The 27,828-nt window shown below is 43.5% G+C and overlaps 1 protein-coding gene across 1 annotated transcript; it reads right to left on the bottom strand.

Moving 5' to 3' along the window:
• Positions 1–2,106: 2,106 nt before the first annotated feature.
• Positions 2,107–27,828, bottom strand: LOC118375497 (alpha-protein kinase 3-like). The gene is made up of 16 exons (XM_052515812.1): positions 27,408–27,828; positions 26,834–27,120; positions 24,067–24,105; positions 23,305–23,426; positions 23,026–23,143; positions 20,434–22,870; positions 7,708–10,000; positions 7,067–7,214; positions 6,704–6,831; positions 5,325–5,360; positions 4,821–5,098; positions 4,549–4,637; positions 4,213–4,430; positions 4,064–4,112; positions 3,716–3,904; positions 2,107–3,195 (listed from the first exon to the last, which is right to left on the bottom strand). The coding sequence occupies exons 2-16, from the start codon at positions 26,968–26,970 to the stop codon at positions 3,072–3,074; spliced, it is 6,405 nt and encodes a 2,134-aa protein (XP_052371772.1). The 5' UTR covers positions 26,971–27,120; positions 27,408–27,828; the 3' UTR covers positions 2,107–3,071.

Below are 27,828 nucleotides of genomic sequence, written 5' to 3'. Positions count from 1 at the left end.
AAACATGACATTGCTAACTAGGCATCATTTAGCTTATACTATTTTAAAGTTTAATTAATAAGTTAGACACTCTGTCATGTATTGTCATATTATGTCTTGTTCCTCTTCTTTCTCTTCACTCCGTCTCCCTCTGCTGGTCGTATTAGGTTACGTTCTCTTTCTCTCCTCCCCCCAGCTGTTCCTCATATTCTCTAACTACCTCGTTCACCCTTTTCCCACCTGTTCCCTTTTTCCCTCTGATTAGGTCTCTATTTCTCTCTCTGTTCCTGCTTCTTTCTTTGTCAGATTCTCGTTTGAGTTTCTCATGCCAGAACCAAACTATCGTCTCGTTTGCTTCATCCTTGTCCCGTCCTGTCGGAATCTGCCTGTTCATCTGATGCTACGTGTGATCAGGTACCTCTGTCCTCTACGACCCGCGCCTACCCAGAGAGACCAGCAGTCTGTCGCCGCTAACCCAGCTATTCTTCTCTGCTGCTAAGAAGGGGACTCTAACCCAGCTATTCTCTCTCCTCTGCTGCTAAGAAGGGGGACTCTTCTGTAAATATCAGAAGGACTTTTTGTTTCATTTGTCGCCCTCTCTGCGGGTTGTCTATTTTGCCATTATATACATCTGAAGAGGATCTATGTCTTCCCTGTGTTTTTACATTAAAGGACCCGCTTTTGGGTCCTCACTCAAGTGCATAACACACTCACCAGACAATGTTGGTAGGTACTGTAGCTAGCTAGATAGCTTGGTTTCCAATTTCCAACAGATATTTCTAATCCCCTTGATTGGTCATCAACTGTTTGCCACTAGTGGTAGTGAATATTATTGTTGCCAAAGGTTTGCTGCAGATTAGCCACTAGTGGCAAACGTTTGCAACCTTCTGGCAACATTTTGTTGCACACTATTTAGTTTGCAGCAAATTTGCCACAAACCTGCGGGAAGTTTGCAGCAACAAATTCATTTTTGTAAGGGGTAGTTAGCTATCTTAGCTAACTAGCTTCTCTCGTATTGATGCAGTCAAGACAGGTACTACGTAATCATATTGGAAGATAAATAACCTAGCTATGACAAGCTAGAAGTTAGTCTACTAGCACAAGTCAGCTCAGTTGGTTTCTGCCTCTCCCTCCCTCCTTGCTCCTGTTTCACTCACTCAAAGTACACACACTGCAAGGTCCTCCTCCGCCTGCTCTCCTTTGCACTTAATTAGCTCTGATTAAAGTAGCTTACAAATATATTTTTCTGCTACTTCCCTCACTCGGATCTGACCACGTCCTCAGATCCATTCGGAGCGAGTCTCTGAATTGAAACATTTATTTATGCATATTACACCGGGTGGGAAAGCCCCAAGTCTAATTTCGGATCGTGTCCAACTTTTTAGACCTCTACTTGAGGCCCAACCTAACAATCCCTGTCACAACAGACAATACCAGAAACATTGTGAATTATGTCACAGAAACTGGACTTTGGACACAAATAGGGTGCTTTAAATTTGGTGTATTTTCCCAAATAAACACACATTAAAACTGCTTCTATCTATTTTGTCTACTGTACCGAAATTGAAACGTAACCCCAAAACCGCAATATGAATCGAACCATGGGTTTGGTGAACCGGTACACCTTTACCCTCAACTGCACAATTTGATCCGTAAAATGTACCTTTATGATTCAAGCCTTTGGGGATCTTCATGTACCATAGAGCTAAGTGAGAAGAAGAAGCAGAAGGTAAGTCATGGGCCTATACTGTCATTGTAATGAGGATCTATTAAGATACCTAAATATGAGCTCTTGTATAGCATGACATTACTTAAGTTATAGATAGGCTATGGATATATTGAATGAACCTTTAATAATGTGGTTGGGATCTGTTATAACAAAGTTAATGAAATGCTTATAGATTATGGATATGTCATCAAGGTAAATCATTTCCCAAGTGGTACAGTTCTCCTGCAACAGGGTGACCAAATTACGATCCTACATCTGTAATGTACTTATATGTCAGATTACAGCAAGTGACATAGCGGCTAGCCCACGTCATTATTTACGACTGAGATACATTACATGTCAAATGGTTTCCAGGGTAGCACTCTGTTTCATTGAGAAAAACACACCTTGGTCAAGAAGAGGCTTAATTTCAATATATTTCATTTTAATTTACAGCCATTGCATCCAGTGAGCATTTTCTACGAATGTCATACACTGTAACATGAAAACGTAGGCACATTTACAGTATAAAAAGCACCACGTTTTTATTCACAGTGTCATGGAAAACAATATACGCTACATTCTTAGGGCATAGTTTTCTTAACAGAACTATTATCCTGAGCACTGTGCACCATTTAAGATAGCCTTTAACTCTTCAACAATCCCTTTAAATGTATTTCCCCTAGATGTTCATGTTGTTGGGACCTGAATCAAGCTGGCGTGCTAACCTTGTGAATTACTACTGTGAATTACTACTCCAAATTATTACTAATATGCAATAGGAATCCCTGTATAATGTGAACGCTTTAGCCTAAAATTATACGTGATCTACTCAATAAATTAAGAATGTATTCATTAGTGAAATAAATGTGCAATTTAATAATTTCAAGGACAAACTAGTGTAGTCATTAATTTCATTGTCTCCGATTCTGGCAACAGGCGACATGCCCATTAAAACTGAGGTGGCATTTCATTGTTTATTTTAACACAGAATTCATTAAAAGATGTGGATGAAGTGTCTGTCATTTCTGGAAACATTCAAGTTCTTCCTTCACCTGGCCTTCTCTTTCTCATCTCATCTTTCTTTTGGGACCCAGGTGTCTGTGTCTGTGTCTGTGTCTGTGTCTGTGTCTGTCTGTCTGTCTGTCTGTCTGTCTGTCTGTCTGTCTGTCTGTCTGTCTGTCTGTCTGTCTGTCTGTCTGTCTGTCTGTCTGTCACGGCTTGTAGGAGGGGTCACCAGCCTTTCATCCCAGACCGGCTCCCAGCTCCCCGAAAGCTCTATAGGTGGGAAGACATGTCTGGCAGTAATTCCATATCTGGTTCAGCATTTATTCTCTTTATTGAGAAAAGCAGCTGCTTGCTTTCTACGGCCGATGAAGCCATTCTAACTTCGGACAACATTGGGAACATCAACGGCCTTGTGCTTGGCGGTGGCTTTGCTGTCCTCTGGCTGCGCTGGCTTTCTGATCAACCGGGGGCTTCCTGTGGCCTTCCTGGAGGGCTGGGGACTGAACAGAATAGGTACTTTATTCATCAATTTGGCTAGCACAGAAATTCGACTTCTACCTTTTTAATAACACCCCTAGACACACGTTGAGAAGTTACAGGGTCCGTCATAGGGTCCGTGTCCTTGGATGGAGACGGTTTGGGGGTTAAAGGAAAACATCCTAAAACTATATTTTGGTATTTGGTTCATTAGTCCATTGTTGATATTGTCCCAAAATGTTTTGCATGTCGGCAATCAAGTTTTCAAGATATGTAATGTTCAAAATACAGAAATCTTGCCTAAATGATGCATTTTGTATCCTCTGATGCTGCGTTTGCATCATATGATGTAAAATGCATTATTCGGGCCAGATTTCTGTATTTTGAACATTACATATCTTGAAAACAACTTGATTGCCGACATGCAAAACATTTTGGGACAATATCAACAAAAGATCAATGAAACAAATACCAAACAATAGTTTTTGGGTGGAGTTGTCCTTTAAGTGCCTTGCTGAAGGGCACAATGGCAGTGGTTCATACCTGGAGGAGCCGCCCATCTTGCGGTGTAGCAGGGGGCTCCTGGAGCACTTGGGTTTGGCTGGGGTCTGCAGGGAGTCCTGTGTCTTCAGGGACCTCAGGCTGAGGAGGCTGCAGTAGTAGTTACACTGGTGCTGAGAGACAAACTGCTCAAACACATTGGGGTTTTCTGTGATCGTGAGACTTTGGTACCTGGAATAATAACAACAGATTCAATGTTACAGATGAATAAAGGAACAGTTTGTTGACAGAGCTTCGTGCCAGAGTTTGTTATTACAGTATTGTAATTGTAAATGGTCTATGTAGTCATGAATATCTCTAGAACACAATGTTCAGAAAAATTATACCAACCCTTTCGATTTGATGGAAATTCCAACGTTTGTGATCTTGAAGTCAACACCTGCAGCACAATCACAATTACAGTTCATTTCACCTGTTCTGTTATTCAGCCAAAGCATTGTCCTGCTAGAGTTAGTCATCCGAGACTATGGACACTGTACCTTCCATCCGAGTGAGCAGCAGGTTTCCATTGGTCCACTGGAGGATCCAGTGCTGCAGAGTACAACACTTCAGTGCCGCCTCTGAGCCAGTTCTCATGACCAGCCGGCCCGTAGCGTCCATCAGACAGTACCTCAGATAGACCCCCTTCAGGTCAGATTCCACCGTGGCATGGGGAATGGTGTTGGCAGGCCGGTACATATGGTGGACTGGGATCACTCTGTGTAACCAAGAACATACACACACTGTGGTATGACAGAAGGCTAAACAAAGTAGTGAAATAATATGAAAAAACATTGTTTTTATGTGCAGGCTTTGTATCATTTTGATGATCTCACTCCAGTACTTCTCCAAAGGTTCCTATCACCCTACATTCCGCAGCAAAGATCTTGCAGTATTCACGAGCGATGTTCTGAAGTCTACATTCCTTTATGGAAAGAAGATTGCATTCATGATCAGACAGAAAAACTTTAATTGGGTTCGGGATCAGAGCTTTGACTAAATTATTTTTTGATTCCCTTCATAACATCAATAATATCATTACATTGGCCCAATTTCCATTGATTCTCATTAAACATTTACTTTATGTTAAAGAAGTAAAACCCTTCACCTGTTGGGTGATTGCCAGGTTCCTCTCGACCAAGTTGCTCTCCTCCTTGACTCCGTAGTAGGCGATGGGGCTCTTCACCTTGATGTAACATGTGGTCCCAGACTCAAACACTGGCTCCAGCCCATAGATGACCTTCACTCTGCAGGCCTTGTGGGAGCAGCCTTCTCCTATATGGGCCTCCTCCATCATGATACGCCCAAAGAACTTACTTCCCCAGACGCCAGAGTCAGCCAGGCCCTTGGTGAACAGTAGTGGACTCATCTCTATCTCCTCTCCCACTGTAGAGAGGAAAGATAGTAACATCATCAAATATAATGCACTGGAAGTGGTATTATGAGGCTGCATCGTGAGCCACCTGATCCTGCAACCTTCCATGAATGGCTAGTTGAACGGCGCTAACCATTCATGTAAGCATGTAACCTCACAAGGCAAATGATGGGGTGTGACCGGACAGTACTGAACACCAATTACATCCTAACAAATAATAGACAAATGTAATCTTACCTTCTTGATCCTCACGCAGAAACATGCCAGAGAGTACTGCAAAAAAGACAGAGTAGAAAGAATAAGAGCTTGCGAGATGCTAAGTATTTATATATTCCTGCTACCAGTCACTTTTCAGCCCACTTTATGTATATCCACCTATCACGCCTACACTGACTTTCTTGCACACTCACACTAACACCCACACACACTCATATACACACACTCACACACCCACACTAACACCCACACACACTCATATACACACACTCACCACCACACACATACCCACCCTCCACTTATATGGCTGCCATATTGTTTACTATTATTGTTAATCCTGCTACCAGTCACTTCCTCCTGATCCCTGCCTACATGTACATATCAACCTTAACTACTCCAGTATTCCTGCACATTGTAAATGTGGTACTGGCATTGACCCTGTATATAACTTACATTCTTCTATTTAGTTTGCTTCCTCTCTTATTTTTTATTTCTCCAGTTTTTTTGTTATACTATTTTGACATTGAATACTGCACTGTTGGGAAGGGCTTGCAAGTTTAGCATTTCACTGTACTTGTGCATGTGACAAATAAAACTTGAAAGATATAGGAGATAAAATATGTACTGAAGTACTGAGTGCTGAAAAAAATAGATTCTAGTCGACAGAATGAGAGATAAGAGATATAGGAGATAAAACACACCAGAGAGTACTGCAAAAAAATAGATTGTATAGATAGACAGAATGAGAGATAAGAGATATATGACGGCCTGTTCCTAGGCCGTCATTGAAAATAAGAATTTGTTCTTAACTGAAAAAAAATTTAAAAAAATAAAATAGATTCTAGTCGACAGACTGAGAGATAAGAAATATAAAGATATAGGAGATAAAACATACCAGGGAGTATTACAAAAAAATAGATTCTAGTCGACAGAATAAGAGATATAAAGATATAGGAGATAAAACACGCCAGAGAGTACTGCAAAAAATAGATTCTAGTCGACAGACTGAGAGATAAGAAATATAAAGATATAGGAGATAAAACACGCCAGGGAGTACTGCAAAAAATAGATTCTAGTCGACAGAATGAGAGATAAGAGATATAAAGATATAGGAGATAAAACACGCCAGAGTACTGCAAAAAATAGATTCTAGTCGACAGAATGAGAGATAAAAGATATAGGAGATAAAACACGCCAGAGAGTACTGCAAAAAATAGATTCTAGTTGACATAATGAGAGATAAGAGATATAAAGATATAGGAGATAAAACACGCCAGAGAGTACTGCAAAAAATAGATTCTAGTCGACAGAATGAGAGATAAGAGATATAAAGATATAGGAGATAACGTGTTGAAACAAGTCAAACTTCAGAGATTGAACTGAGACACTAGTGTACATACTGTCAACACTCAGTAGGAAGTCTGTTGTGTCTGTCCCGTATTCATTAGTGATGGTGCAGCCATAAACTCCACAGTCTCTGCTGGACGTCTGGACAATAGCCAACGCTACCTGATTCTCATCTCCTGCACTGGGAATAACACAGGAGTCAGGGATGGACAGAACAGCAAAATAAACAGAGTTTCAGAAAGCTCTAACTAGAATTTGTCAGTCACACGGTGTCTCTACAACACCTTTACATTGTTGCCATCAGGAAAACTGTCTTTGATCGTGATTATTTTATTGTTGAATCCCTTTTATAAACAATATTTTCCACGTTTTGGCTACAGCATTTCACGTCAAGGCAGCCTGCATGGAGGACTCACCTTCTTTTAACCTCAGCGATCTCCACCTCATCCCTGATCCACTTAATTGTGGAGTCACTAAGAACGTTGAAGAACTGGCACCACAGCTTCAGATGTCCTGCCGCATCTGAGAAGGGCTCTCCTCTAATCTTCCTGATGACCTGAGGAGCTGGAGAGAGAGGGGGGAGATAAAGAGAGGAGGGGAGAGAGAGAGATTAGTGCCAGTAAGAGAGGGACTCCCGACAGACAGGCACAACTAGGTAAAGATAAACACTTTCTTATGTTTCAGCTTCCTAACTTTAAGTAATATGGATACTATTTCAGTTAAGCCTCCATTTAATCCCACCTGGCAAGTAGAGGGCCCCATAGAAATAGAATGAATAGAACACGCATCCCCAGTCAAACTGTCAGGTTTAGAGGTTGCAAGCCAGTTCTATTAATTATATATCTATAACTGACTATCCATCTCGTGACAGTGTCAAAGCAAACAGAGGAAGCACGAAGGCTCTCGATAGCACTCCCTACTGCAGCTTAGCCAAAGAAACTACACTGACTCCAATGGTTAATTTAATTGAATAAGACTAGCTACTCTCTAAAAGTATGCCAACATCATTCACCCACTTTTTTTTACACTAAGCTGATATATCTTGAAAGGAGTTTACCTTTGAATGGGTTATGCTTGTCCTTCTCAACTGGTTTCTCCTCAGTCTTGGTAGTGTCAGTTGTCTCCAGGGCAGGTTCCTGGCTCTGTTTGAGGGTCTCTGGTGTTGGAGCCAGCTTCCTCCTACTGAGCAGTGGGGAGCGTCTCTCTGTTGGAGGGGTGCGCTGGCCATTGGGGGGCTGCAGCAGGGGCGACCTGCGGGACAGCCCAGGGGACATGGGAGAGGAGGACTCTGGGCATAGCCTGGAGCTCATCCTGAGGACCTCCTCTCTCTGGGGGCTCTGGGTGTCAATCTGTGAAGCAACAGCTCCAGGGTCCTCTCCTTTGGGTTTGGGGATTAAGATTTTGCGTCTAGCGCCGGAGGCCAGCTCCTGTGGGGTGGCTGAGGGCATGGGGGACACACTGTCTGATCCCTTCAGCAGGCCAGTACTGCTTTCAGTGACTGAGACAGATGTTGAAGAGTCTGACTTTGAATATTCCTCAACTTTCACCTCCTTGGATGGAGAGCTTTTGCTATCCAACGGAATGGTGGGAACAGGTACTGACCCTTGTGTCTCACTACTTGGGGAACCCTTGGTATCAAACCTTCGTAAAGTCTGAGGACCTGGCTGAAGAACATCAGGTTCGCATGCTTTACTCCGATCTAAAATCATGCCAGTATCTGGTGAAGAGTCTCTCCGTTTTTCACTGACAGGTTGCAATGTTGGGGTTGCAATGTTGTTTGTAAATGCTGTATTTTGTGTAGAAAAACGTTGGTTCTCAGTGGCACTAGGAAGTGAGCTAGATTCTGTTGAACGCTCCGAAAGGGGAGAAGCACACGTTTTGTCTCTGCCATGTCGACTGCTGAACACTGGAGGAAGTGAGTGTGAAGAATCCATCCCTTTGACTGTATCTAGTGTTTGTTGTTTCTCTGCAGGGAAGGTAACAGATGAAATGGATGGAGGAGGAACTGTGATGTCCAAGGACTTCTGCTCAGGACTAACAAGAGAAGACTCTTTTTGACCATCCTTATCCGCAGCCAGACTAATATCAGCATTATGATCCAAAAGATGCTCCCGCTCTGTATCCATGACACTTTCAATGTCCATTACTATACATACAGGAGGATTACTGTTCTCTAAAGTGCCGTCCATGTCTACAATAGAGATAGGAGGAATAACAAAAGCTTTAGGTGAGGCTTCAGTCACAGGAGTAACTATGGGGGACTCAACTCGTTCTGGTTCAGAGGTATTACATCTATATTCTACATTTGAAGCTGAAATAGAACCGACAGACGTATCAGTTTCCTTCTTACAAGTGTCTTTCTCAGGTTCCTGCCTGTACTCTGTCTCATCCATCCTCAACTCTGGACTTTGCATTCTCACATCCTGTATGTCAGTGGATGGGGGACATTTAGGTTGTTGGTCTGTGTTTAGACTTTGTATAAGGGGCATTGAAATGGTAGCTACTGAAATGGGTGCATCTGAAATGGATGGCACTGGACTTACTTCTGTAGGGGCACTTTTCTCCATTTGTGACCTTAGAATCTCGGCAATAGACATTACTTTGGCTACAGGTGTTGGGGCTTTTGGTTGTTGCTCTGAGATGTTTGTGTTTGAGACACTTGTTGTTGTGTCAGCCGCCTGTGATGTGTCTGGAATAATAGGCTGAAAGCGGGGATTTAGAGAAAGATCTTGGCATTCTGCCATCTTCAACACAGGTATACTCTTCTCATCCCATACAGCCACTGCTATACTTTCAACGGTTTTCTTTTCAGGTGCTTTCGTAAGTCTTTCAATTTCACCTTCCTGACCTTTGCTAACTTTATAAACTGTTTCCATGTCAGCTCTTCTCTCATAACTGCCTCCCTGTGCATATATCTCAGCCAAATTATTACCCTGTACTTTAACTTGTATTTCTGTCTCACCAACGGTTTTTATAGCTATCTCAACTTGGCCTTGCTGGCCTACTGAGGAAACACTACACCCCAAGGTTTTCTCACCAACACCCGGGCTTTCCAGGGGTGACTTTAGTGGCTCTGTAAAAGGTAATGTATAGCTCTCATTTGATCCCCTGGAATGATCCTGTGTGCCCTGCGTCATTTTGTCAGAGGACGATTGGCTCGGAGGATTGTGCAAAGTAGGAGACCGTTTGTTGGCATTTGCTGTGACTTCTCTATCCGATGACGATGGAGAACGTTGTCGTGGCGAAGGTGATTGTCCGTCCAGCTTTCTCCGGATGGTTAGTATTACAGGTTCTTGCCCGACAGGTGTTCCCTTCCACTCTCTCTCTGTCTGTCTGTGGTTCTGTGTAACCTTGAGGCACAATAAAAGCAGAGACAGATTTACATTCTGTAAATACTTTGCTGCAGTCATATCCATGACACATAAACACACATCATTGTTATATACACATCAAAAACTTAAAAGTGTTATCTTATGAACAAGTTACCAAAGAGAAAAACTGTAAGTGTTAAAGACTGAAAATAACAACAAAGGCTTGACCTTTTCTCCGACAAACTGAAATACATTCCACATCCACAATGTGCAAAGCTCTGTCGCCTGCAGATGTGTTTACTACTAGCAAAACACCAGTCTCAACGTCAACAGTGAAGAGGTGACTCCGGGATGCTGGCCTTCTAGGCAGAGTTCCTCTGTCCAGTGTCTGTGTTCTTTTGCCCATCTTAATCTTTTATTTTTATTGGCCAGTCTGAGATATGAGTTTTTCTTTGCAACTTTGCCTAGAAGACCAGCATCCCGGAGTGACCCCAAACTTTTGAACGGTAGTGTATATATGTGGACACCCCTTCAAATGAGTGGATTTTACTATTTTAGCCACACCCGTAGCTGACAGGTGTATACAATTGAGCACACCGCCATGTGATGTCTATAGACAAACATTGGCAGTAGAGTGACCTTACTGAGGAGCTCAATCACTTTCAACATGGAACCGTCATAGGATGCCACATTTTCAACAAGTCAGTTCGTCAAATTTGTGCCCTGATAGAGATGCCCAGGTCAACTGTAAGTGCTGTTACTGTGAAGTGGAAACGTCTAGAAGCAACAACGGCTCAGCCTTGAAGTGGTAGGCCACACAAGCTCACAGAACGGGACCCCCGAGTGCTGAAGCATGTAGTGCGTAAAAATGGTCTGTCCTCTGTTGCAACACTCACGACCGAATTCCAAACTATCTATGGAAGCAAGCTCAGCACAATAACTGTTCGTCGGGAACTTTCTGAAATGGGTTTCCATGGCCGAGTAGCCACACACAAGCCTAAGATCACCATACGCAATGCCAAGCGTTGCCTGGAGGGGTGTAAAGCTCGTTGCCATTGAACACTGGAGAAGTGGAAACGCTTTCTCTGAAATTATGAATAATGCTTCACCATCTGGTAGTCCGACGGACAAATCTAGGTGTGGCCGATGCCAGGAGAACGCTACCTGTCTGAATGCTTAGTGCCAACTGTAAAGTTGGGTGGAGGAGGAATAATGGTCTGGGGCTGTTTTTCATGGTTCGGGCTAGGCCCCTTAGTTCCAGTGAATGAAAAGCTTAACGCTACAGCATAGATTGACATTCTAGATTCTGCACTTCCAACTTCGTGGCAACAGTGTGGGGAAGGCCCCTTCCTGTTTCAGCATGACAAAGCGAGGTCCATACAGAAATGGTTTGTAGAGATCGGTGTGGAAGAACTTGACTGTCCTGCACAGAGCCCTGACCTCAACCCCATAGAACACATTTGGGATGAATTGGAAGGCGACAGCGAGCCAGCCCTCATCACCCAAGACAGGTGCCTGATACTAATGCTCTTGTAGATTAATGGACGCAAGTCCCCGCAGCAATATTCCAACATCTAGTGGAAAGCCTTCCCAGAAGAGTGGAGGCTGTTATAGCAGCAATGTTCCAACATCTAGTGGAAAGCCTTCCCAGAAGAGTGGAGGCTGTTATAGCAGCATTGTTCCAACATCTAGTGGAAAGCCTTCCCAGAAGAGTGGAGGCTGTTATAGCAGCAATGTTCCAACATCTAGTGGAAAGCCTTCCCAGAAGAGTGGAGGCTGTTATAGCAGCAATGTTCCAACATCTAGTGGAAAGCCTTCCCAGAAGAGTGGAGGCTGTTATAGCAGCAATGTTCCAACATCTAGTGGAAAGCCTTCCCAGAAGAGTGGAGGCTGTTATAGCAGCAATGTTCCAACATCTAGTGGAAAGCCTTCCCAGAAGAGTGGAGGCTGTTATAGCAGCAATGTTCCAACATCTAGTGGAAAGCCTTCCCAGAAGAGTGGAGGCTGTTATAGCAGCAATATTCCAACATCTAGTGGAAAGCCTTCCCAGAAGAGTGGAGGCTGTTATAGCAGCAATGTTCCAACATCTAGTGGAAAGCCTTCCCAGAAGAGTGGAGGCTGTTATAGCAGCAATGTTCCAACATCTAGTGGAAAGCCTTCCCAGAAGAGTGGAGGCTGTTATAGCAGCAATATTCCAACATCTAGTGGAAAGCCTTCCCAGAAGAGTGGAGGCTGTTATAGCAGCAATATTCCAACATCTAGTGGAAAGCCTTCCCAGAAGAGTGGAGGCTGTTATAGCAGCAATATTCCAACATCTAGTGGAAAGCCTTCCCAGAAGAGTGGAGGCTGTTATAGCAGCAATATTCCAACATCTAGTGGAAAGCCTTCCCAGAAGAGTGGAGGCTGTTATAGCAGCAATGTTCCTACATCTAGTAGAAAGCCTTCCCAGAAGAGTGGAAGCTGTTATAGCAGCAATGTTCCATCATCTAGTGGAAAGCCTTCCCAGAAGACTGGAGGCTGTTATAGCAGCAATGTTCCAACATCTAGTGGAAATCCTTCCCAGAAGAGTGGAAGCTGTTATAGCAGCAATGTTCCATCATCTAGTGGAAAGCCTTCCCAGAAGAGTGGAGGCTGTTATAGCAGCAATGTTCCAACATCTAGTGGAAAGCCTTCCCAGAAGAGTGGAGGCTGTTATAGCAGCAATGTTCCAACATCTAGTGGAAAGCCTTCCCAGAAGAGTGGAGGCTGTTATAGCAGCAATGTTCCAACATCTAGTGGAAAGCCTTCCCAGAAGAGTGGAGGCTGTTATAGCAGCAATGTTCCAAATCATCTAGTGGAAAGCCTTCCCAGAAGAGTGGAGGCTGTTATAGCAGCAATATTCCAACATCTAGTGGAAAGCCTTCCCAGAAGAGAGGAGGCTGTTATAGCAGCAATATTCCAACATCTAGTGGAAAGCCTTCCCAGAAGAGTGGAGGCTGTTATAGCAGCAATATTCCAACATCTAGTGGAAAGCCTTCCCAGAAGAGAGGAGGCTGTTATAGCAGCAATGTTCCAACATCTAGTGGAAAGCCTTCCCAGAAGAGTGGAGGCTGTTATAGCAGCAATGTTCCAACATCTAGTGGAAAGCCTTCCCAGAAGAGTGGAGGCTGTTATAGCAGCAATGTTCCAACATCTAGTGGAAAGCCTTCCCAGAAGAGTGGAGGCTGTTATAGCAGCAATGTTCCAACATCTAGTGGAAAGCCTTCCCAGAAGAGTGGAGGCTGTTATAGCAGCAATGTTCCAACATCTAGTGGAAAGCCTTCCCAGAAGAGTGGAGGCTGTTATAGCAGCAATGTTCCAACATCTAGTGGAAAGCCTTCCCAGAAGAGTGGAGGCTGTTATAGCAGCAATATTCCAACATCTAGTGGAAAGCCTTCCCAGAAGAGTGGAGGCTGTTATAGCAGCAATATTCCAACATCTAGTGGAAAGCCTTCCCAGAAGAGTGGAGGCTGTTATAGCAGCAATGTTCCAACATCTAGTGGAAAGCCTTCCCAGAAGAGTGGAGGCTGTTATAGCAGCAATGTTCCAACATCTAGTGGAAAGCCTTCCCAGAAGAGTGGAGGCTGTTATAGCAGCAATATTCCAACATCTAGTGGAAAGCCTTCCCAGAAGAGTGGAGGCTGTTATAGCAGCAATGTTCAATCTAGTTCCCAGAAGAGTGGAGGCTGTTATAGCAGCAATGTTCCATCATCTAGTGGAAAGCCTTCCCAGAAGAGTGGAGGCTGTTATAGCAGCAATGTTCCAACATCTAGTGGAAAGCCTTCCCAGAAGAGTGGAGGCTGTTATAGCAGCAATGTTCCAACATCTAGTGGAAAGCCTTCCCAGAAGAGTGGAGGCTGTTATAGCAGCAATGTTCCAACATCTAGTGGAAAGCCTTCCCAGAAGAGTGGAGGCTGTTATAGCAGCAATGTTCCAACATCTAGTGGAAAGCCTTCCCAGAAGAGTGGAGGCTGTTATAGCAGCAATATTCCAACATCTAGTGGAAAGCCTTCCCAGAAGAGTGGAGGCTGTTATAGCAGCAATGTTCCAACATCTAGTGGAAAGCCTTCCCAGAAGAGTGGAGGCTGTTATAGCAGCAATATTCCAACATCTAGTGGAAAGCCTTCCCAGAAGAGTGGAGGCTGTTATAGCAGCAATGTTCCAACATCTAGTGGAAAGCCTTCCCAGAAGAGTGGAGGCTGTTATAGCAGCAATGTTCCAACATCTAGTGGAAAGCCTTCCCAGAAGAGTGGAGGCTGTTATAGCAGCAATGTTCCAACATCTAGTGGAAAGCCTTCCCAGAAGAGTGGAGGCTGTTATAGCAGCAATATTCCAACATCTAGTGGAAAGCCTTCCCAGAAGAGTGGAGGCTGTTATAGCAGCAATGTTCCATCATCTAGTGGAAACCCTTCCCAGAAGAGTGGAGGCTGTTATAGCAGCAATGTTCCAACATCTAGTGGAAAGCCTTCCCAGAAGAGTGGAGGCTGTTATAGCAGCAATGTTCCAACATCTAGTGGAAAGCCTTCCCAGAAGAGTGGAGCAGCTTCCCTAGAAGAGTGGAGGCTGTTATAGCAGCAATGTTCCAACATCTAGTGGAAAGCCTTCCCAGAAGAGTGGAGGCTGTTATAGCAGCAATGTTCCAACATCTAGTGGAAAGCCTTCCCAGAAGAGTGGAGGCTGTTATAGCAGCAATGTTCCAACATCTAGTGGAAAGCCTTCCCAGAAGAGTGGAGGCTGTTATAGCAGCAATATTCCAACATCTAGTGGAAAGCCTTCCCAGAAGAGTGGAGGCTGTTATAGCAGCAATATTCCAACATCTAGTGGAAAGCCTTCCCAGAAGAGTGGAGGCTGTTATAGCAGCAATATTCCATCATCTAGTGGAAAGCCTTCCCAGAAGAGTGGAGGCTGTTATAGCAGCAATGTTCCAACATCTAGTGGAAAGCCTTCCCAGAAGAGTGGAGGCTGTTATAGCAGCAATGTTCCAACATCTAGTGGAAAGCCTTCCCAGAAGAGTGGAGGCTGTTATAGCAGCAATGTTCCAACATCTAGTGGAAAGCCTTCCCAGAAGAGTGGAGGCTGTTATAGCAGCAATATTCCAACATCTAGTGGAAAGCCTTCCCAGAAGAGTGGAGGCTGTTATAGCAGCAATGTTCCAACATCTAGTGGAAAGCCTTCCCAGAAGAGTGGAGGCTGTTATAGCAGCAATGTTCCAACATCTAGTGGAAAGCCTTCCCAGAAGAGTGGAGGCTGTTATAGCAGCAATGTTCCAACATCTAGTGGAAAGCCTTCCCAGAAGAGTGGAGGCTGTTATAGCAGCAATGTTCCAACATCTAGTGGAAAGCCTTCCCAGAAGAGTGGAGGCTGTTATAGCAGCAATATTCCAACATCTAGTGGAAAGCCTTCCCAGAAGAGTGGAGGCTGTTATAGCAGCAATATTCCAACATCTAGTGGAAAGCCTTCCCAGAAGAGTGGAGGCTGTTATAGCAGCAATGTTCCAACATCTAGTGGAAAGCCTTCCCAGAAGAGTGGAGGCTGTTATAGCAGCAATGTTCCAACATCTAGTGGAAAGCCTTCCCAGAAGAGTGGAGGCTGTTATAGCAGCAATGTTCCAACATCTAGTGGAAAGCCTTCCCAGAAGAGTGGAGGCTGTTATAGCAGCAATATTCCAACATCTAGTGGAAAGCCTTCCCAGAAGAGTGGAGGCTGTTATAGCAGCAATGTTCCAACATCTAGTGGAAAGCCTTCCCAGAAGAGTGGAGGCTGTTATAGCAGCAATGTTCCAACATCTAGTGGAAAGCCTTCCCAGAAGAGTGGAGGCTGTTATAGCAGCAATGTTCCAACATCTAGTGGAAAGCCTTCCCAGAAGAGTGGAGGCTGTTATAGCAGCAATGTTCCAACATCTAGTGGAAAGCCTTCCCAGAAGAGTGGAGGCTGTTATAGCAGCAATGTTCCAACATCTAGTGGAAAGCCTTCCCAGAAGAGTGGAGGCTGTTATAGCAGCAATGTTCCAACATCTAGTGGAAAGCCTTCCCAGAAGAGTGGAGGCTGTTATAGCAGCAATGTTCCAACATCTAGTGGAAAGCCTTCCCAGAAGAGTGGAGGCTGTTATAGCAGCAATATTCCAACATCTAGTGGAAAGCCTTCCCAGAAGAGTGGAGGCTGTTATAGCAGCAATGTTCCAACATCTAGTGGAAAGCCTTCCCAGAAGAGTGGAGGCTGTTATAGCAGCAATGTTCCAACATCTAGTGGAAAGCCTTCCCAGAAGAGTGGAGGCTGTTATAGCAGCAATGTTCCAACATCTAGTGGAAAGCCTTCCCAGAAGAGTGGAGGCTGTTATAGCAGCAATGTTCCAACATCTAGTGGAAAGCCTTCCCAGAAGAGTGGAGGCTGTTATAGCAGCAATGTTCCAACATCTAGTGGAAAGCCTTCCCAGAAGAGTGGAGGCTGTTATAGCAGCAATGTTCCAACATCTAGTGGAAAGCCTTCCCAGAAGAGTGGAGGCTGTTATAGCAGCAATGTTCCAACATCTAGTGGAAAGCCTTCCCAGAAGAGTGGAGGCTGTTATAGCAGCAATGTTCCAACATCTAGTGGAAAGCCTTCCCAGAAGAGTGGAGGCTGTTATAGCAGCAATGTTCCAACATCTAGTGGAAAGCCTTCCCAGAAGAGTGGAGGCTGTTATAGCAGCAATGTTCCAACATCTAGTGGAAAGCCTTCCCAGAAGAGTGGAGGCTGTTATAGCAGCAATGTTCCAACATCTAGTGGAAAGCCTTCCCAGAAGAGTGGAGGCTGTTATAGCAGCAATGTTCCAACATCTAGTGGAAAGCCTTCCCAGAAGAGTGGAGGCTGTTATAGCAGCAATGTTCCAACATCTAGTGGAAAGCCTTCCCAGAAGAGTGGAGGCTGTTATAGCAGCAATGTTCCAACATCTAGTGGCCTTCCCAAAGCTGTTATAGCTGTTCCCAGAAGAGAAGAGTGGAGGCTGTTATAGCAGCAATGTTCCAACATCTAGTGGAAAGCCTTCCCAGAAGAGTGGAGGCTGTTATAGCAGCAATGTTCCAACATCTAGTGGAAAGCCTTCCCAGAAGAGTGGAGGCTGTTATAGCAGCAATGTTCCAACATCTAGTGGAAAGCCTTCCCAGAAGAGTGGAGGCTGTTATAGCAGCAATGTTCCAACATCTAGTGGAAAGCCTTCCCAGAAGAGTGGAGGCTGTTATAGCAGCAATGTTCCAACATCTAGTGGAAAGAGAAGAGTGGAGGCTGTTATAGCAGCAATGTTCCAACATCTAGTGGAAAGCCTTCCCAGAAGAGTGGAGGCTGTTATAGCAGCAATGTTCCAACATCTAGTGGAAAGCCTTCCCAGAAGAGTGGAGGCTGTTATAGCAGCAATGTTCCAACATCTAGTGGAAAGCCTTCCCAGAAGAGTGGAGGCTGTTATAGCAGCAATGTTCCAATCTAGTGGAAAGCCTTCCCAGAAGAGTGGAGTGTTCCAACATCTAGTGGAAAGCCTTCCCAGAAGAGTGGAGGCTGTTATAGCAGCAATGTTCCAACATCTAGTGGAAAGCCTTCCCAGAAGAGTGGAGGCTGTTATAGCAGCAATGTTCCAAGAGTTCCCAGGAGTGGAGGCTGTTATAGCAGCAATGTTCCAACATCTAGTGGAAAGCCTTCCCAGAAGAGTGGAAAGCAGCAATTCCCATCTAGTGGAAAGCCTTCCCAGAAGAGTGGAGGCTGTTATAGCAGCAATATTCCAACATCTAGTGGAAAGCCTTCCCAGAAGAGTGGAGGCTGTTATAGCAGCAATGTTCCAACATCTAGTGGAAAGCCTTCCCAGAAGAGTGGAGGCTGTTATAGCAGCAATGTTCCAACATCTAGTGGAAAGCCTTCCCAGAAGAGTGGAGGCTGTTATAGCAGCAATGTTCCAACATCTAGTGGAAAGCCTTCCCAGAAGAGTGGAGGCTGTTATAGCAGCAATATTCCAACATCTAGTGGAAAGCCTTCCCAGAAGAGTGGAGGCTGTTATAGCAGCAATGTTCCAACATCTAGTGGAAAGCCTTTCCCAGAAGAGTGGAGTTATAGCAGCTGTTAACATCTAGTGGAGCAATATTCAACATCTAGTGGAAAGCCTTCCCAGAAGAGTGGAGGCTGTTATAGCAGCAATGTTCCAACATCTAGTGGAAAGCCTTCCCAGAAGAGTGGAGGCTGTTATAGCAGCAATGTTCCAACATCTAGTGGAAAGCCTTCCCAGAAGAGTGGAGGCTGTTATAGCAGCAATGTTCCAACATCTAGTGGAAAGCCTTCCCAGAAGAGTGGAGGCTGTTATAGCAGCAATGTTCCAACATCTAGTGGAAAGCCTTCCCAGAAGAGTGGAGGCTGTTATAGCAGCAAAGGGGGGACCAACTCCATAGCAGGTGTCCACATATGTTTGGTCATGTAATGTATCTAACGAATGAATCTTGTTTTCAATTTTGAGCTCGCTCTCGTGTTAAGTGCTGAGTGCTCAGGCATATTTATTAATTGGAACCTGGTCAATGGATGAAGCAATCCTGTTTTCCAGTTATAACTCTGTTACTATCTCACAAACTGTTCTTGACTTGACAGCTATGGCTTGTAGTCACTATAATTCACACAGGTACAACCCCTCAGATAGAAAGATTTGAATACTGTCTAATAGTGCTACTGGGGTGTAGTGTTGTTAAGCTGCACTCATTTGATTATGAGATGATTATTACTTTACTTAATATGTCCTTTGATGAGCCAGGGAGATGAACAATACCCTCACAAACACAGTGCAGTCCCACAGTACAGGACGAGGTAGTCTAATGTTTCGACCAGGTGCAGAGTGCATGTGGATCTGTTGTGAGATTAACTCCTGGTCTGAGTTCATGTTCCTTTAGTCTTAGATAAACATAACAGTAAGAGATATGTAACTCATTTGAAATAAGCACCAGATCTAATTGGTCAGCTGAAATTAGCACCAGAGGGATTGGCTCCGGTGTAACTTGTGTCACTCCATCAGTGAATGAGATAAGTCCAGAGTTACTGAAAGGACCATTAACATTGCTTCTACTTTGATTTCAATATCACAGAACTAAAATATGGTGTTGTGTGAAATAAAAATGCATCCCCTTTGAACAATCAACTGACAAATTATATTGAAATGGGGAGTATATGAACATTTACAATGACAAGTACAGAAGGGAGAGTATGCTCTTAGGTTCACATTGTACAATAATCTATTGTAAGCCTACTTTGCTTTCATTGAAACAAGAAAGTGCTTTATAACCTCTCTCTCTCTCTCTCTCTCTCTCTCTCTCTCTCTCTCTCTCTCTCTCTCTCTCTCTCTCTCTCTCTCTCTCTCTCTCTCTCTCTCTCTCTCTCTCTCTCTCTCTCTCTCTCTCTCTCTCTCTCTCTCTCTCTCTCTCTCTCTCTCTCTCTCCCTCTCTCTCTCTCTGTCTCTCTCTCTCTCTCTCTCTCTCTCTCTCTCTCTCTCTCTCTCTCTCTCTCTCTCTCTCTCTCTCTGTCTCTCTCTCTGTCTCTCTCTCTGTATCTGTCTCTCTCTGTCTCTCTCTGTCTCTCTCTGTCTCTCTCTCTCTGTCTCTCTCTCTCTCTCTCTCTCTCTCTCTCTCTCTCTCTCTCTCTCTCTCTCTCTCTCTCTCTCTCTCTCTCTCTCTCTCTCTCTCTCTCTCTCTCTCTCTCTCTCTCTCTCTCTCACACAGTGTTCACAGTGGAGTGTATGACAGTGGAATAAGCACAGACAGACATGGAACATGGAATATGTTTAGGTTTCGTGAGGTGGACAGAAGTCTGTCTCAGCACTATTTTCACAGTACTTTGTTTCCATACCTTCAGTAGAAGATGCAGTGTTTCAAAAACCCCAAATAGTATGAAATCATAAATGTCTTCTTTGGAGAGAAAAAATTATCAATGCCTAAAATGATTTACAACTTTTTGGAAGAGAGACAGAAAACGACATTATCTTCCTCTCTGTTTGGCATGGCTGCGACCAACAGCGTAACTAAAAGACGAAGATAACATGCTCTCTGCCTCTATGTCTGGACCAATCCAAAACCTTTTAAGGCATCATTGCTGTACCATCTGTTCCATTGTGCTTTTCACTCTCATGCCATGTGTTTTCCACCACCAAGACCATTCACAGTCGCCTTAAAGCCCCACACTGTCACACAAGCTAAGATTGTTGACCTCCCAAAATCCTTATTGCACAAATCATACGCACAACAGAAGCCTTGAGGTACTCTGTGATTTCTATACTCATGTTTTCAGCCATTCGATATGTAGCAGTGGTAATATACCTGCTGTCCGTGCCAGCACATGCATCATTACACATATGTCTTGTCACACAGAGAGGGGCATACTTGTAAAGTCTAATAATAGCCCTATGGGCTATTGGAAATGTTAGGCGCTCCATGAGCTCATAGGGACAGGGCAGAGACACTCACCTCCCCGTGCAGCTGCGCAGGCAGCCGAGACAAAGACACATTCTTTAGGCACGTGCTTGTTTCCTCCACAGACACCTTATCTCCTGACTGTTCACACAGACGCTGAGGCAAGGCAGAGACAGCCTCGCTGCTCTTACAGGGTGATGTTAGTACTGACTCCACTGATTCCCCAGCAACTTCAACTGCAGTTCCAGTTCCATGAATGGAATACGTATCTGAGTTTAGCACCTCAAGCACTGATGCTGAATCCTTCCCCGGGCATTCAGTTTGACCTTTTAGGGGAGTAGTGGTGCTGTTTAGGTGTTCCAGGACAGAAGGCTTATCGTCTACCTCCATGTCTGTTACGTTGCTTTGATGGATTTTAATGTCCTCTGGTGTGTTGCTCAAAACCTGTGGAGTTGTTACTGAAGGACTTGCTTGTGGTTGTGGTGTGACAGAGGAACTTGGTTGGGGTTGTAAATTCGGGGAAGGACTTGGTTGAAGTGGTTGTCGTTGTAATTTCATTGAAGGACTTGGTTGACGTGGTTGTGGTTGTAGTTTCGCAGAAGGACTCTGTTGTGATTGTGGTTGTGGTTTCGCAGAAGGACTCTGTTGTGATTGTGGTTGTGGTTTCGCATAAGGACTTGCTTGGAGTTTCTCTGAAGGACTTGGTTGACGTGGTTGTGGTTGTAGTTTCGCAGAAGGACTCTGTTGTGATTGTGGTTGTGGTTTCGCAGAAGGACTCTGTTGTGATTGTGGTTGTGGTTTCGCATAAGGACTTGCTTGGAGTTTCTCTGAAGGACTTGGTTGACGTGGTTGTGGTTGTAGTTTCGCAGAAGGACTGTGTTGTGATTGTGGTTGTGGTTTCGCATAAGGACTTGCTTGGAGTTTCTCTGAAGGACTTGGTTGACGTGGTTGTGGTTGTAGTTTCGCAGAAGGACTCTGTTGTGATTGTGGTTGTAGTTTCGCAGAAGGACTTGCTTGGAGTTTCTCTGAAGGACTTGGTTGACGTATTTCTGGTTGTGGTTGTAGTTGTAGTTTCGCAGAAGGAGGATCTGGTTGTGGTTGTAGTGTTACTGAGGGACCTGGTTGTAGTTTTACTGAAGGACTTGAATGACGTGGTTGTGGTTGTAGTTTCCCAGAAGGAGGATCTGGTTGTGGTGGCAATGATGGGCCTAGTTGTGATTTTACGGAAGGGCTTGATTGACATGGGTGTGGTTGTAGTTTCGCAGAAGGAGGATTTGGTTGTGGCTGTGGTTTTGCTGAAGGACTTGGTTGTGGTTGTGACGTCACAGAAGGAGGACTTGGTTGACGTGGTTGTGATTGTAATTTCGCTGAAGGAGGACTTGGTTGTGGTTTTAGTTTAGCTGAAGGACTTGGTTGTGGTTTTAGTTTAGCTGAAGGACTTGGTTGTGGTTTTAGTTTAGCTGAAGGACTTGGTTGTGATGAGGTGACAGGAGGAACTGTACTCTGACTCCCCATAATATTGTTTTTTCCAACATTTTGGGTCACCTGAGACACTGCAGCATTCTGACTCTTATTCCCTGAGATGGTTTCCCCTGTAGAGAGGAGCCCAGTAGAAGTAGACAGGATGCTAGGCTCTCCGTTGTGTGGTGGGGTTTGTACAGGTACTTTCTCCTTCACTTGGACCTTCACTTCTTCCATTACTGACACAGTGTTGTTCAGTGGGGCTCTCTCAGACTGATTCATGTATTTTACATTCTCTGAGGCTGAAGTTTCAACAGCACTCTCCACTTCCAGGGCCTCTTCTGATGACCCCAGTGAGGGTGAGGACTCAACCAGACAGGGTGTCCTACTGACCTCTCTTTCTTCACTCATCCCTCTCTCCTCTGGCTTCTTCCCGGCTTGGCTATCAGCCGTCATCCCACTATCCTCTCCATTGGAGATCTTTATCTTCTTCTTGGCCAGTGATGCTTTTGGTGTGTGTGGAGCAAAAGACTTCTGCACTGAATCGTAAACATATGTCCGGCCTTTGTTGCTGCTATTTTCTGTAATGGCTGCCTGTCCATTGACATTGGAAGACCCAGCCCTGTTAGATTCCCGTTTTCTTCTCCCACCACGGGTGTGTCCTGTAGCCTGGCATCTGCCTCCCTGCATGAGCCTGAGTGCTCTCCTCAACCACTTCATCCTCCATAAAGCTGGGGGCACTGAGGCTGGGGTCCATGGGGACCGTCGCTTCCTCTGGGACCGGTCTGGACTGATGGTCCTCAGTGTTTCCTGCCGACTACCAGGAGACCCGTGGTTCTCCTTGTCCCATGGCTTGGGCTCCTCCAGCTCTCTGCGTGTGTTTTCGGCCTTCAGTTTAATCTTGGCGAAGTACTGCTGGTGGATGTTGTATTCGCTCATCGTCCCCACCTCAAGGACTCCAGAGCAGGACACAATGCCTTTGTTGTTCCTGGCTGACGCCTGGTAGATGGCTGCATCCTCCATAGTGCAACTGTAAAGAAAACAAATCATAGATACTTGTATTATACAGTTGCTGCACAATTTTTAAAATAATATTTGTGTGCATCAATTAAAAACCAAACTGACATCAATGTGATAATGTTTAACATCTTCAATACAAATGACAATTATGATCTTGATACATACTTGTAAATGTGCAGTGAATGGTTTTTTCCATTGTGGGAAATGTTGTATTTAGGTAGTCCACAGTATCTGTCCAATTGCAAATTATCTTTATACCATGTCACTTCTGGAGCGGGGTGACCTGGAGTCAAATTGAAACAGAGAAACAGTTATAGAGACTACATTTCACACTTACTGTAAAATCTTCAGATAGATAATAATGGTTAGCAAGTACAACAACAAAGTATGTAGGCTAGTACAAACAACGTATTGCACCCACTCACACACCAGAGGAGAGTTTACCTGACACCTCACAGGTGAACTTGATGCTACAGGTTTCAGATACGGCTCTTGACTTTAATGTCGTCTCAAAGGATGGCTGGGTCTCCTCCGTTAAATGTGCCATGACACAATGTAGTGTGCTCCTGCATAACACACTTAGTTACATTTTCAAATGGAAACAAATGTCTCCAACCTGGGCCAAAGCTATTTTCAAAATATGTAATCCTCTATAAAGGCAATGGAAGACAGCCAAAATATATGGAATATAAAGATAGCCAAAATATATGGAATATAAAGATAGCCAAAATATATGGAATATAAAGATAGCCAAAATATATGGAATATAAAGATAGCCAAAATATATGGAATATAAAGATAGCCAAAATATATGGAATATAAAGATAGCCAAAATATATGGAATATAAAATGCAATAGCTTATAAAACATATAAAGACATTTTTATCAACACATTTAAACATACATACTGTCAGGTCATGTGATTCCATATCCTAGTGATTTGATTTCCATGGATTGTCTTGCTTTCCATAAGAATTGCAGAGGTCAAAATGGGTGTTATGTAGTTTGTGATGCAATATCTGGTGCAATCCAATATCACTATAATCAAATATCAGCCAACATACTTCACCAAGCACACATTGTCCCATCTTTCATCCTCAATGTCATGACGGTGAGACAACATAAGCCAGGCTAAAGAAAAGCTAAACAATAGCAAGTGCTGGTGTTAGTTGAAATGAATTTCATGAAACAAATACATGACAGTACCTTGATGGCCTGTACTGAGAATAGCTGTGACTGGAGTAGCTATGCAGAGAGGATGCAAATAGAAGCAGCTTATCAGGCACAATGTATAGGTGTTTTGGCATGAATGAAGATGGACTAAGAAGTGTTCTTACATACATTGTCATGATTTTAATTGGTTATCAAATGCCCTTAATTGGTTATTACATTTAATTGGTTATTACATTTATAATTCACTGTATCACAATTCCAGTGGGTCAGAAGTTTACATACACTAAGTTGACTGTGTCTTTAAACAGCTTGGAAAATTCCAGAAAACGATGTCATGGCTTTAGAAGCTTCTGATAGGCTAAGTGACATCATTTGAGTCAATTGAGGTGTACCTGTGGATGTATTTCAAGGCCTACCGTCAAACTCAGTGCCTCTTGGCTTGACATCATGGGAAAATCAAAAGAAATCAGCCAAGACCTCAGAAAAAACATCATAGACTTCCACAAGTCTGGTTCATCATTGGGAGCAATTTCCAAACTCCTGAAGGTACCACGTTCATCTGTACAAACAATAGTACACAAGTATAAACACCATGGGACCGCGCAGCTGTCATACTGCTCAGGAAGGAGGTGCGTTCTGTCTCCTAGAGATGAACGTACTTTGCTGCGAAAAGTGCAAATCAATCCCAGAACAACAGCAAAGGACCTTGTGAAGATGCTGGAGGAAACAGGTACAAAAGTATCTATATCTACAGTAAAATGAGTCTATTATATCGACATGACCTGAAAGGCCGCTCAGCAAGGAAGAAGCCACTGCTCCTAAACCGCCATAAAAAAGACTACGGATAGCAACTGCACATGGGGACAAAGACCGTACTTTTTGGGGAAATATCCTCTGGTCTGATGAAACAAAAATAGAACTGTTTGGTCATAATGACCATCGTTATGTTTGGAGGAAAAAGGGGGAGGCTTGCAAGCCGAAGAACACCATCCCAACCGTGAAGCACGGGGGTGGCAACATCATGATGTGGGGGTGCTTTGCTGCAGGAGGGTATGGTGCGCTTCACAAAATAGATGGCATCATGAGGACGTAAAATGATGTGGATATATTGACATCAAGACATCAGTCAGGAAGTTAAAGCTTGGTCGCAAATGGGTCTTCCAAATGGACAATGACCCCAAGCATACTTCCAAAGTTGTGGCAAAATGGGTTTAAGGACAACAAAGTCAAGGTGTTGGAGTGGCCATCTCAAAGCCCTGACCTCAATCCTATAGACAGTTTGTGGGCAGAACTGAAAAAGTGTGTGCAAGCAAGGAGGCCAACAAACCTGACTCAGTTACACCAGCTCTGTCAGGAGGAATGGGCCAAAAATCACCCAACTTATTGTGGGAAGCTTGTGGAAGGCTACTTGAAACATTTGACCCAAGTTAAACAATTTAAAGGCAACGTTACCAAATACTAATTGAATGTATGTACATTTCTGACCCACTGGGAATGTGATGAAAAAAATAAATGCTGTAATAAATCATTATCTCTATTATTATTCTGACATTTCACATTCTTAAAGTAAAGTGGTGATCCTAACTGACCTAAGACAGGGAATTTTTACTAGGATTAAATGTCAGGAATTGTGAAAAACTGAGTTTAAATGTACTTGGCTAAGGTGTATGTAAACTTCTGACTTCAACTGTACATGACTCTATATGAATATAATGCTTTCAATACAGAATGCAGGTATTGCAGGCTCATTATTGAGTGACATTAATGCCAACAAAAACTGCATTTCTATTCAGAAATGTATTTTGAATTGAAAATGATTGAATTCAGATTCCATTTCTATTGGAACTAATATCACTCCATACACCATAGAGTGCAACATCTTAATTGGTGGCTATGTCATGCCTAATCATGGCCACAAACAGAGTGTTTAAGTGTAGGTCTAGTCACTCTGTCGGGTGTTGTCATCTATTTCAGTCTCTCGGCCATGGTTTATTTGAGATTGTATTTTGACTGACTATTGCCTAGTGTCTACAGTGAAACAAAATCAAACCACTGACAGTGGAAAAACACTAAGTGACGTCAGCAAGTATTACGATACTATCTGTACCATTAATATTTTATTTTAATATAATTAAGAATACATGTTTTCACTTGACTTGATAGTTTTGCAGCACACACTTCGCCATAAGTAGACATACCCAGTAGTAGGAAGATTGGATTTTCATAAACTTTTCTTCTATTTGTAGGATGCATTTTGGAAGACGGTTTGCCTTTACACAGGCTCATGCAGTGAGATGCAGTTTATTTATAAAGAGCTGAGAGCTGACCTTCATGGTCATAGCTTTTTATGAGCCGGTAGTGAGTGTTGCCTATCAGCTGGCCATTCAAACAGTCCTAAATGCAGTAAACGACACCATGGAAACCAACAATGCCTTTGATATGTGGTTGACTCATCCAGTTACCTTAAGATAAATGCATTATAACTGGCTCTGGATGAGTGTGTCTGCTAAATGACTCAAATGTAAATGTTATGTAAATATAACTAACACCGCTATCTATAACTAACTAACACACTGAGAAATCATTTCAATCCAAGCCATCCAATCATGTTCATTTGAAAGGGCATTATAAATTCAATGATTATTGTTTTATTATTAACACCTCATAATGCAATGATGCCGAATCAATGGTTAAACTTCACTTCAAAAGGAGAGGGATGTGGTAATAAACATATTCTAACTTTCTTGTTGCTTGTTTAGGTACAGTAATATTTCCTGTGTTGAGCTGAGGGGTTGTCTACCTGTTTTCAGGCCTGACATCAGAGAGGTAGCTGCGGCTGCTGGCTCTGCTACTCCCTATGACATCATCTCCATTGTGGGAGCTGGACCTCCCGTCCCCCGCAGAGTAGGAGCGGGTCATCAGCCTCCTGGAACTCATTCTCCAACAGATACCGTTTCTCTTTCAAACTTAAATTCCCAGGAGAAACTTCCTCAGAGAAGGCAACAGATGATGATGTACATCCAACAAAGAAATTAGGTTTTCTTCTGTGGCTGTAATCTGTTATGGTCTAAATCTGGGAGATAGCAGCTGAAAGAGAGATAAAAATGACACTAAGTTATTTTTAATAACAAGATACAAAATCAAGATGATGCCCTTTTTTGGTAAATATTTATGAGCTTGAAAACATGTTTAAAAAAAGCAAACACTTCTATTGTCTTCATCAATTGTAGTGTAATGCCTTATACTATAGAGACTGATATCAGCAACAGAGATGTTTGTTCAAAGTAATGTTGTTATGTTCAGTTGGTAACACATCCATTATATCATCATTCATCGACAAGCTATCTTCCATCAGATCTCTGAGGTAAACTCACCATTCATAGCTTTCCTTTTGTCTCTTTGTATAAGGACCCACCACTCTCTCCGGCTCAAGGCACTGTGCAATTTCCAAACAAACATGAGCATGCGTACCCTGCCAAACCTATTTATAACAGGCCTACAAATAGGCACAAGAGCACATCACATCTTACAAAACTAGCCTTCGAACCATTTTAAGTACAATACCCCACAACCACAAGGAAAACTCCCTTTGGTAAAAAATCCGTAGAAAAGAGTTTTGATGATATCTGTTCCAGCATTGTGGAGGAGATAAATCCATAGGGAACAATGCTTAGTCAGAAGCCACAAGGCCATCTAAGAGTTGGTTGTCCTCCAAATGTTACAACTTGGGTTAAGCAAGTTAGGCCACCACAAGTGTGTGACTTGGTTACCATTGGAAAACGTGCCCTCTAAAAC

This window comes from Oncorhynchus keta, unplaced genomic scaffold (assembly GCF_023373465.1).
Source record: "Oncorhynchus keta strain PuntledgeMale-10-30-2019 unplaced genomic scaffold, Oket_V2 Un_scaffold_3114_pilon_pilon, whole genome shotgun sequence".
Lineage (NCBI taxonomy): Eukaryota > Metazoa > Chordata > Actinopteri > Salmoniformes > Salmonidae > Oncorhynchus > Oncorhynchus keta.
Note: the sequence above shows the minus strand (reverse complement) of the source record. Positions and strands in the feature narration are given on the sequence as shown.

What these genes read in the sequence shown, in the direction of transcription:
- LOC118375497 (XM_052515812.1), bottom strand. Translation starts at nt 26,970, where the DNA reads ATGAGTTCCAGGAGGCTGATGACCCGCTCCTACTCTGCGGGGGACGGG. An exon ending in GATGTCAGGCCTGAAAACAG is followed by an intron (nt 24,106 to 26,833) that starts GTAGACAACCCC and finishes CTCTCTGCATAG; the next exon opens with CTACTCCAGTCACAGCTATT. An exon ending in CATTCACTGCACATTTACAA is followed by an intron (nt 22,871 to 23,025) that starts GTATGTATCAAG and finishes TTTTCTTTACAG; the next exon opens with TTGCACTATGGAGGATGCAG.